Source organism: Sceloporus occidentalis, unplaced genomic scaffold, assembly GCF_023333645.1.
Source record: "Sceloporus occidentalis isolate IW3139 unplaced genomic scaffold, rSceOcc1.0.p SCAF_4, whole genome shotgun sequence".
NCBI classification, from domain to species: Eukaryota; Metazoa; Chordata; class Lepidosauria; order Squamata; family Phrynosomatidae; genus Sceloporus; species Sceloporus occidentalis.
The window spans coordinates 21,108,348-21,120,581 of NW_028316984.1; the positions used below are offsets into that span (position 1 = coordinate 21,108,348).

The 12,234-nt window shown below is 38.7% G+C and overlaps 1 protein-coding gene across 2 annotated transcripts in view; it reads right to left on the bottom strand.

The window, feature by feature from the left end:
* Window positions 1-5,771: 5,771 nt before the first annotated feature.
* Window positions 5,772-12,234, bottom strand: part of LOC149313584 (protein FAM117B-like) — a 37,322-nt gene continuing 30,859 nt past the window's right edge. For both annotated transcript variants that reach the window (XM_089519381.1, XM_089519380.1), the window contains exons 7-8: window positions 10,801-10,921; window positions 5,772-8,679 (exon numbers count right to left, since the gene is read on the bottom strand). In XM_089519381.1, coding sequence (XP_089375507.1) covers window positions 8,361-8,679; window positions 10,801-10,921 — 440 coding nt within the window. In that variant the 3' untranslated portion in view covers window positions 5,772-8,360. The remainder of the gene's footprint in view (window positions 8,680-10,800; window positions 10,922-12,234) is intronic.

The window sequence follows — 12,234 nt, forward strand, 5'->3', positions numbered from 1 at the left end:
ATAATCATCCTGAACAAACTAGTGAGTAATGAAGGAATTTACTTCCAGATTCAAAATTAGGCACAAGGCTCCATCCTGTTTGGAGACAAAGAAGTAACTCAAATAGAACCCAAAGTGCACAAGGAATGGATTGATCCACTCTATCATTACCATCTCTAGGAGTGTTGCAATCTCCTGGCAGAGAGGTTTTGAGGCTCATGTTGTTAAAACAACAACAACAACAACAACAAAATCAGTTTTGGGTACAAACAATTATTCTGTTTGTTTCAAGGGACAAGTCATCTAATATTTCTGTGAATATGTATTCAATCCAATATAGCCAAATGTCATGAATTTGTTACTTGCGACTCAGGTTATCTTACCAATATTAGAATAGACAGCCTTTTTCTCCACCATTTTTCTCTCTGGAAAAAAATGAGCAATAAAAAACAACAACACCTTAGTTAGAAGTATCATGCTACCATGATCTTCCATTTAAGCTGCTGATAAACAGAGATCAGTCATTTTTCAGAATATGTTTTTATTCGACACTGTAAAATTCAATTCAAGCTTTAGTATAAATACACCATAGCATGCACAAATACTGCTTCTCCTCAACTCTTCTCCAAAGCATATTGGTCTTATGCCATTTGATAGAAAGGGAACTGAAATTTAGAGAAATTATCTGGCCCAAGAAACCTCGAGGTTTCTGCCAAATCTAGAATGCGAGTCCTGTTCATTCTTCCAAGATACCACCCATTAGAAATCCTGGTTCTATTTTTAAAAATATTTATTTTGTATTATTATTATTATTATTATTAGTAAACAACTGGGGACAAAATGACACAACAATAAACCAAAATAAAACAATTCATCTCACAACTCTGAATTATGTTGTGGGTCTCTAACTATTTTTAAAGAAAAAGCCTCCCACAAATCTGCTGTTTGTGTGGTTCTGTTTTCAAACAAAAAGTAAGGATGCCATCTTTTATGATTTAAAGGAATGGAGTCCATGGAACCCCCACTGGATGACTTTGAGCAAGTTACATGCTCTCAAGCCTTGGGAAAGCAATGGCAAACCTCCTCTGAACAAATCTTGCCAAGAAAACCCCATGAGGTTTGCCTTAGGGTTGTCATAAGTCGGAAATTATTTCAAGGTACACAACAACAACAACAAGGTGAAGGGTTGCAGTGCATAGGAGTGGCTGACATATACTTCCAAAGTAAACAATGATGTTGATAATCACATCTGGCCTCACACATTTGATCTCATTCTTTATTAACCCAGTTGCAGGGAAAAAAATAAGGAACACTCATCTTCACTTGAAATATTTATTGAAAGTGTGTGAATCCCATAAAGGTGAGTAAAACATTTTTGTAAAAAAATTCAATAAAATTTCTTGCAGACATAGGTCTTACATCAATCATTAAAATAAAAAACAATAGAAAAACAAGAAATGCCCAAACACACAGGTGTGCATTGAGAGGGAAAAGACTTTTTAAAAAAATCTTATATATGTAGACATCATTGGCCTTTGCAAATATAGTACATAGTTTACCAAAGTAGATGTGGATTTCTCCATAATGTCTTTTTCTCTAGTACAGGCATAAAACAGGATAGCCGGTAGCTAGTAAGAAAAGGTAAACCTGGAAGGGAAATACATCACATGCCACTGGCAGTGAACTGCTGTGATTAAATCACGCTACACAATATCCAGACAGAGTTAGAATGATAGGAGGAAAGATACATCTTCAGGAATATTTTATCAATTGAACATACTATAAATGAGACACTGACAGCAAACAAGATGGCGAAATCAGGAATGAGAATTCATACGTAGTAACTAAACCATCACAGAAAGTTAGTTAAATTTTTTGTTATCTAGTACTGGAGATATATGTCGGTTAAGCAATGACTCAGAGTGATCTTAAATGCTTCAAATTTTAAAGGTTCTAATTATGGACGACTGTATGTTTTTGTAGTGTAAAATCCAAATGATCGAATATACCATGAAACTTGCCAAAAACAGTGGTTAGGTTACAGCCACGTCAACATCTAGATAAAACAATACACCTTTTCTCTCGAATGGCTCAGTTTCTGGCCACTAATACCTTAAATTTAATGAAAGAGAATTTTACTGATTTCATCGCTCAGATGAAGAATTTGTGATAAGCAGCAACGTTTCAAACGCAAGTTAAAATTAGCAGCAATAATCAAGAGAATGTGTGTTTTCACGCAACTATCCTCGGAACAAAGAAAAATCGCATGTGGCAGTGTGCATGAGATTGATTACTTTTTCTGTAATTGGCTCTTTGAGGCATTTAACCATCTGCAATCTGGAATAAATCCCAACTGGAATATCAGTTTCATGACTTTGACTTTCCTCTAGAAAGTCAAGGACACAGGGACTATCAGGGAGAAATCCAATGTCAAGCAAGCACACTGGCTCACGCATGGAGACTTTCCCCACCTCTCCACTCTTGCCTTCCTCTCAGATTCTTTAACACTTTCCTTTAACTCTTAGATTGAGGACTGTAGGCCTCTCCTGTACCCTGCGATAGAGGAGGAACCAATCTTCTTTCCCTTCTTTGCCATTTTACCTCCTGGCTGGAAAGGCTGTAGCATGGGGGAAACAAATTCTCATCTTTCTCCCTATTTCTATGGTTCAGCTCGGGAGAGAGGAAGCTATCAGTGCACAGACATTGCCTTCTTCCTGTTCCCTGTACAATTCTAGAGCTGTGAAGAAAAAAGAGGGATGCTTCCAACATACACACATTAAGTTTAAGAACTGGGGAATGGAGGATGATTCATTTCCACTCTTTCAGGTCCAAATCAACCCCTGGCAGGTCAGTGGAAGAGATACTGAATAATGGATACCTTTCCATGTTTCCCCCTCTCTTTTCAGTTTCCAGAATTGTTTTGCTTTAGCATGATAGCACATGTACCTGGAAAGTAGTATTTTTAAAATATTATATGTCTTGTCAGTGAATGATTTGACAAAACCCAGGTATTCTCTTTAAACACTGACCTGGAAATCATAAGAGATAAAGGTTACAAATTTGGTTTCATTATTTTCAACTAGCATATTTATTCATGTATAAGTTAAAAAAAAAATGGACGGAAATTCAACCCCTGCAAAACCCTGGGTGGACTGATACACAGGTCAATGCTGGAATAGGGACCTAGTGCAAAGGCGTGACAAGAGGCAGAGATGGCAATCCCCTCTCTATGTGGCAGGGCATGGAAGCAGAACTCCCTCCCCCATTACCCTTTTCTTACCCAAACTTCGGAAAGAAAGGCAGCCTTCCCTACTTCTCCACCTGTTTTTTCAGCCTGAGTGGCATTCAGAAGCAATGGGAGAAACCAAAGAGAGACTGCAGTGACAATTTTTAACAGGGGCATACTATATAAGACTTGTGAAGCCTGGAAATCTCTGCAGAGACTTATACACCATGTCCCTACTAAAAATGGCCATCAGTTTTTCCCCCCCGAGTTCCTCCACGTTGCTGTTGAACACCACTTGGCCAAAAAGTAGGGAGGGCAGGTTGGAGGCCTGCCTTTCTTTCTCTGGTTTGGGCAGGGGAGGAATAATGGGGTGGGAGTGCTGTTTCCATGACAAGAAGAGCTTTCTGGCCTTTGCCACTGGGTCCCTAATAGAGACCAGATGCTTTCCTTGCTCTTCTCCCCTATTTTTATTCAAGCACATTCTCATTCTTTGACCTCATTTATATCCTTTCCCCTATCTGTATTTGTATAGATGTAGACATTTTAAGATCGGAAACTGGGAGGTGACTCCGGCACAGGGAATTGTTTTGGATGTACACACTACAAACACAGAAACCGTATGGTCTAAATGACAACTGTAATTGGTCTGCTGTTCTATAAGTATTTCAAATGTTGGCCTTCTTTTTTTCTGTTAATAATGGCAGGGACTGTTATTACTAACAGGATCGCATCCACTGCAGAATGAATTCTGATGAGATCTAACAGGTGCATTAGTTTTTGGTTTGCAAAAGGATTTAAATTTTTCCCTTTGCATAACAGCATCAGAGCTGACAAGCACTTGTGGGACACCCCAGCCTAGGTGAGTTTGATAGCAATTGGCTTTACACAAAACAGCTTTTATTGTAATCCATATTTTATCAAATTTTGCCTAAATTTTTCAGGCACGGCTCAAGGTCTGAGTTGACCTTCCACTTACCAAAAGGAAAGGTGGTTCCCACATGCTCTACCTTACAAGGTGGCTTAAGTAGGTACCTATACATTTACCATTTTCAAGCTATATGGTCTCCTTTATGTCAGTACAGTGTTTGATTTTTACTTATTTCATTCCCACAGTTCTTTGGACCACTGATGAAGACAATTGTCGAAACGCGTCTGGTCTTTTTTTGAATCTTTTGTACACTTTTATCTGCTTTGGGCATACTGTATATCCCTTTCCATCCAAGCCTCTGTCTGTGCACTCTGTAAATATAATAATATTGTGTGTACTCATTTCTATACAAGGTGTGAGACGCAGAGGAATTGTTATAGTTTTGTATTATTTTGGGAATTGCAGTTTCCAAGCCCAGTTCTGCCTATTAACTTACTAAATGTGGCTTATAAGCCAGATTAAGCCTCACAGCAGGTTTTAGCTCGTATTTTAGCATTCAACATATTGTTCTAATAAAATTACAGTTTTTTAGCTTTATTTTCCCCTAAACTCTGTGTTTTTCCATCGACATTTTAAGATCACCAATGCCATTCACTCCCCTCCCACCACCATTATAACCCCTCAAATAAACAGACCCTCTCTTTCTCTTTTCCGACATCCTTTTCTACATTTGTAAAAGGCTAGGAACCAATTTCTTATGGCCCCTCCTAAGTTCTACCCTTGACTTATCCATGGATCATAGCAAAATCCATAATTTTGGCCCCAAAGTTTCTCCTCAACTTATACATGAAGTCAACTTATACATGGGTATATATGCTAGTTAAAGATGGACTACTCTAATTCTGCCTCTCCTTGAAAGTACTTACTTTATCACTCTATCAGATAATGGCAACCAAAACCAAGTTGTAAACTAAAACCTGGAAGAATTTGCAATTGGAATTCCAAAGAACAGTAAGCAATCTGCCTGCTTCAGTTATTATTTGCTCTCAGCTAACATTTTTTCAGTGCAAAAGGAGGGCAGTATTATGGCATTTCATTTACTAGCCAAACAATTGCTGCTTATGACATTGATTCTTCAGCATTTTATCATTGTTTCTTCATACTATTACAGCCACTAAATACAGTATTGCTCTCTTAATGAAGGTTGGAGTGTCACCTATTTAATATGCACCTGCAGGCCAGCCTGAAGTACACTGAAGGCTATGTGCCATCTGCCTATCTTTTGCTCTAGCATAAAGTCATGGAAAAGTCATATCAACTTCTGAAACGAACACATTTTACCATAGCTTAAACACACCTTACAGAGAACATTCAGGTTGGCCAAGCAGCAAAACACAACAAAATCCACAACCTACAATGCAGCAATATCTTTATACACCCAACTAAAAAGGACAAAATACATCATGTAAACTTTTGAAGCTCCACTGGCTTCTTCATCAAGTAAAATGTGTTAAAAAATCATACAAAAGATGTCCATCTTTTGCCTGATGAAGAAAGCCAGTGGGGCTTTGAAAGTTCACACGATATATTTTGTCCTTTTACTTAGCTCCCCAAAAAGATCTTGCTGTTTTGTGGATTTTGCATTATGTTGTATTTTACATCTTACAGAAGCTCATTACAACAATGAAAACCTTTGAAGAATTTCAAAGACCTATATTTTCTACAGATTCCAAATTGAAATCTGGCTCTCAGATATTCAATGGAAACATTTTCACAAGAATCACCATTTAGTCTGGTAACTATTAACAGTCCAGAACATGAACTGTATTTAAAGAAATTGCAAATATCCCTCTTGCACAAAAGGAGGCTGCCTCCACATGTTTCACAAAGACCAAACATTAAGAGTTTCATAACAAAGTTGATGTGTGTCCACAGACAATACATACAACAAATATATCACACTGCTTAAATGCTGACTTAGTTTTGTCAATTCGGTTTGAAAGAGGTATGCCTCATATATAGAAAACAATATACAAGGAAAAGCAAAATAAAGAAAGAATAACTCTGTTCATTAAATTTAGTTGTCCTAGGACTTGATATGCCAGCAACTTAAGTCCATGGAATGGATGTGAGATCATCTTACTTGGCAAATACAACATTTGAAATTACAATAATACAACAGAAACAAAAAATAAGGCCAAGACAAAGTGGGCTTGGGGTATAATTAAGTAATACTTTAGAATTCCAGATGCATAGCTTTGTTAGTCTGTTGCAGCAAACACAACAAAGTCCAACAGCACCTTAAAGACTAACTAATATATTGTAGCATCAGCTTTTGTGAGTCAGAGTCCTCTTTGTCACATGGACAAAGTAGTTACTTAACTAGATAGGTACAGATACCCTGAGTATAAGGAGGTTTTAAAAAACCAAGTGAAACAAAGGCCAAACAATGCAGGAGATGGTACTGTCACATTACTAAGTAAATGCTACTAAGCATAAACAAATACGAAACCATGAGACATACTCTGAATCAGAGCTTGGAAAAATACATTATTGGATGACATTTTCCAAAATCTTCCAGCTAGCATGGCTACATGGCCGAAGTGGCAGTAGGATTCTGGGAACTGTTATCCAAAAAGGCAATGTTGGAAGTTCTAACAGATACTTTTTCCACCCAAGCCCTGCTGCTAACTACTGATGGCCAGTGATGAACAGATGCACCAAGATGAACAGCATAACTTTGCTGCTGTGGTTATTCATCACTAATGTCTGTTAGTCTGGAGTGGTTTATCCAATGCTGCAATATTTTTGTTAGTCTAAAGATACCAGAGAAATGTAACTTTCAAATGGTAACTTTTCTTTATCTCCCTAAGTTGGCCCCAGTTCATTTTGATCAATGTGCTATCAAGAGTCCTTAAATGTTGCTTAGTCCACCTCCCATGAAAATTTGGAACTCTAGAAATGTTTTGGAAACTTGACAATTTGGCCTTTAAGCAGCTGCTCTAAGTCACACTATGTCATTTAAAGGACCTCACTAAACACACTTTCATAACCAAATTATTTCAGTACCTTTCACAAGCAGATTTGGTAATATAAACTCCTTCCTATTGTTGATTGTTACAGTTACAGTTTACTTTTTAAAAGTGACACAAGAAATGAAATGGGCCACATCTGCAGACCAATGATCAAGAATCCCAAGGTCCTTAGCTTAACACCCTAATGATATTGCTCGTCAAAAAGACGTCTATGTCCACTGAAATAAACTGTTTTAACAATTACCATGCCTGACAAACTATTACCCTCCACAGACCCACAAAACAGTACTTTGACAAGCAGAAGAACCATGCATGGCCATTTCAAGGTCATATGACGACAAGATTAATATAGTACAGTGGCAAGACAGGATAGGATCAGGTATACGCCAAAGGCAATTCAAGATTTTGACAGCAACACAAGAAACCAAGATGTCCCAAGAGGCACTGATGTGACAGTTAGTTGGCATTTTTGCAGAAGAGGAAAGGAATATCATTCTGAAACATGAGTCACTCAATTAACAAGTTATTACTCTATTGGCAGAAGTGCTCTAAAATGCTATTTCCAGACAAGGAATTCTATGCATGTGCTCATCCATCCTGCCCTCACCAAAGATGTACTAATATTGCTTTTCTTTATAGTCTTGAGGATGTTAAGCTTATCTGGAGAGGGAAGGAAATCAGAGTGATCACACAGCACAATAGTTAACAGTTTCAGGTCTCTGTTCCCAACAGTGGAAATGATGCAGCAAGAAAGTGCAACCACTCTGCTCTCCGGGATGTGTTAATCCTTCCCCTCATGATATCTTAATAATTTTTGGTGAAAAAAATATTGATTTTGGAGTACCATTTGCTTGGTTTTTTCCCTTGTCGATCTTCTGTTAAGAACAGCTGGTACATTTTGAATTTTTCCTTTTCCAAAACTGAAGTTGAAACTGGGACACAAAGCCTCAGAAAAACTGGTTCCTCTGCTGGTTAGGAATGATGGAGAAAGTCTCCCTTTTTTATTGTACCAAAGCTTAAAAAAAAAAAGTGCAGGTGAGGGACTGAATTTCAGCTACCTCAAGACAAGTGTAGCAGTTGCTCAGCCACTCTTCTTTCCTAGATCTCACCATGGTCTAATCACGGAGATCAAGTTATTAGTATGAACTTTTTATGGAAATTGCCAACAGGAATGATGCAAACAGATGCAATTCGGAAGGCTTAATCGTAGCTAGCTTCAATAAAGTTCTCTTGAAAGTAAACAAAGCTAAATTTATCCTTCAGTTTCTTCAACATGGCCTGGCTGCTGGAGCACAGTCATTGGAGGCAGTATTTTGCTTGTTCCACGAGAAAGTCGGTCTTGGTCTGTGTTGGCTGACAGAGAGGCCATAGAAATAGGCTGCAGCAATGCAGGCGTCATACCAGATGTGACGGTTAGGTTATGAGTAGCACCTTTGAGTGTAAGATCTTGTGTGGGGAGAAGTGGCTTGAGGATACTGACAAGACAGAAAGCTGAGCCACTTTTTGGAATGAAGTTGACTTTATTCTTATCAGGACAATAAAAGGCTGGAATTTCATGCAATGGCTTTGGCCTACAGAGAGAAAAACACCACCACAGCAAAAGAAGCAAATGTTAATACAGAAATGTGAATGGTGCCATAAGTTACAGGAATTTTGGACTGTTTAAATTAATATATTAAATCTAAATAAACATAGAAATGTTATATGAGCATATTTATGTAGCAGGAGGGCATTTTAAAGTCAACTGAAAAGGCACCACTACTTTATTCTAATTTTCTCTTATTTTCATTGGTACATCCAAGATTAGGCAACTGTGTCCAGTTACAGCTATAACATTTACACTTAATTCTACTGACATTTAAATCTTTGAGCATTTTTTATTTCTCCATTGATGTCAAGGAACAGCTTATGGAAATATTTTTAGAATAGCTTCTCTTTATGAAATAGATTTCCCTTGTGTCTAGCCAAAGAGATTATTCACACACACACACACACACACATATATATATATATCCTTATCATCATCACCACCATCATTCATTAATTCATTCATTTATACAGTGGACCCTTATTATCCGCTGACGTTTGGTTCGAGGACCCCACCCTCCATGGATAAGAAAATCTGTGGATGCTCAAATCTCATTAAATACAATGACATAGCAAAATGGTGTCCCTTATATAAAATGGAAAATCAAGGTTTGCTATTTGGAATTTATACTTAAAAAACATTTTTTTCCAAGCTGTGGATGCTTGAATCCGTGGATAATAAATCTGTGGATAAGGAGGGCGGACTGTATAATGCCATCACTTCTCATGGTGCTTTACAAGTAAAAGAACAGTTCCCTGTCTTTGGGCTTACATTTTTTATACATCCACATGCCACTGCCTCTTTCTCTCTTTCCAAATCTTTCCACTCAGTGGTGCATTTTATTGCACTTCTCAGTTAATATTAAGTGCCACTGACAGGACTGTTTAGGGATTTTATTAAGGCTCCTCCCCTAAAGGTTTTTCCCATACACACAAACCTAAATAATAAGCACTTTCAACTGCAAGCTCTGGAGTTTGAATTGCCAAAATTATAAGTTGTTTTTTAAGAAAAAAATGAACTAAATTCAACTGTTAGTTCCACATAGAGCAGGCCCACTGAATGATTGAGACTTTCCAATACCTACAGTATGTAAAACCCGTTCATTCAACTGATCTATTTTGGTTATAACTAAGGATTTAATACTATGTAAGTAAGAACCAAGCAGCTTTGCCCTTGCTTCTACACAGTTGTGTGTGGATAAAAAGGCTAGAGATGACTGGATTGATGATTCCCAGCATGGTTTAATTGTTGACTTTCACCATCCATATCTATGGACAGCTCTCTTTTTCATTCTTGAAAACATTTAATATTTTTTCCCCAGTGTGCCAGGGATCCACACTAAATTACTGCCCCCTGAGTATGATTATTTATTTCTTCTCTGAAAACTTGCCAGGGACCAGCAGCCCATGGCTCAGAGATCACCACTTTGAGTAGCACTGCTGCAAGCTATATTCAGAGGAAGGCAATGGCAAACCACCTCTGAGTATTCCTTGCCCTAAGTCGGCAGGTGATTTGAAGGCAGGGGCACATGCAGATGCGCACGCACACACAAACAAGTTATAGAAAATTCTATGCTATATACTGAATTATCATGGGGTTGTCTGTTTTCCCCCTTATCCTTTTATTCCCTATCCCAGATTTTTAGCCTATCTCAAAAGCCCACAATTACAAGTCTATTGAAAACCCAAATTGGTATTAATGGAAGAGCAGTGGCTAACCTTTTATCTGTTGCCACATTGCAATTTTTTAAAAAGTATTGTGGGTGCAACCACAGCGTGACCACTTTTGGGGCATAGGGATGCTTGTACAAAAACCTAGAAGCCTTCTGCCACATACAAAGATAGAGGGAGAGAAAGCACATAAAAACATAGCCACATACTTTCCTCTTCTATTCAATTCAATGGAGCAATCTTCCACTGACTTACTTAAGAGTAAATCCTGCACTCCCCAAACTGGACTGCAAAGAACTTTAAATAATTATTGCATGTACAGCATAAACTGAAAAACATATATCAAACTTGAATGTATGAACCCTACCATAAAACAGAAATTCAGGCATTTAACATTTAGGTTTTAGAGGACTATAATGTGCAAGGCTACTTACAAGCTATCTTCAAACACTTTAACCTTCTCACAGCCCTCAGGAGGTTCACGTTTGAACATGTAGCTGTTGTTGGGTTTTGGTGAGGTGGCATATTTGGGCAGGGGAGAACTGTTTCCATTCTCTGTAGTAAACATATCAAAACATATAGAAAATCACTTTCCTTTGCATCTCCCATCCCTACCCACACCTTGTTCTGCAATAACACTGTTAAAAATTAAATGAAATTTTGTCCATCATATAGAAGCACCCTTTTGCTGTTATGTATACTTAAAAGGTTTTTATAGATTTAATAGATACTAATAGATTTGTTAACTTAATTTAAAAAATTTTTTTGCATCATGTAGGTTTTTCCTGTCCTTGTTGGTCCCATACAGGGGGAACGGCAATAAATAAATAATGTTATACGCACACACACACTTTCACTCTGTATGCGTACAGACCTCTCATACCAATGTTACAGCTGCAATATGACATCTGGCTGGATTTGCCTATACAAGTGATGGCGAAACTTTTAGGGGCTGAGTTCCCAAACTAAAAGGTCTTCTTGCACTGGGACTACTGCCCTCTTCCCCCTGCTCTCCCAGGCCTTCAGCTGCCTCTCCGAGGCCCGAGGGGTGGTGGTGGTGGGGGGAGGAACAGGTGTGTGCCTCTTTTTCCTCCTCCCCCCAGGCTCTCCCCTGCCTTCAGCTGCCTCTGGAGAGGCATCTGGAGGCCGAGGAGGGTTGGGAAGGAGGAGGAACAGGTGTGCACCTCTTCCTCCTCCTCCCACATCATATGCAGAAATGGTGTCATGTGCCAGCTCTGGCACGCATGCCGTAGGTTCACCATCACGGGCCTCAACGATCCAAAATTAAATTATAATTTACTTTGCTTTGTTTACTATGGAATAGATGAGAGTTATTTACAACCCAGGGGTGTTTAAAAGTGAAGGGTGTGTGCGAAGAGTGGCCCATGGACTACATGCAACCCTCAGGACCATTTTTGTGGCCTCCAGGCCCCCCAGGAGGTCCAAAACTCTTTCCCTCCTCAATTTTTTTTGCCCCAAAATGCATTTCCATCTTGTTTGGAGACCTCCTTGGACACTTCCTCTAGAGTTCAAAACACATTTTCTCAAACATTTTCTTTTTTTCCTTTTTGCCCACAAAGACTGAGAATGCCTTCTACAGGTCCAGGAAAGTCATAAAATGTGGCGAGAATGCTCAAATGTCCCCTAGAGGGTTATTTGAGGGGAGGGATTTAGGCCAAAAATGATTTTTTCATAGCCTCCCAAGTTGTCCACCCCCCTGTATTAGTAAAATAAAGTGGACCCTTGCCTTACGGGGGGATCCGTTCCAGATCCCCCCACCCCGTGTAAGGCTAATTCTGTGTATGCTTGAGCCTCATTCATTTGAATGGGGCTCATCTGTGCGGCAGCGCAGGAGCGCATGGGGCATC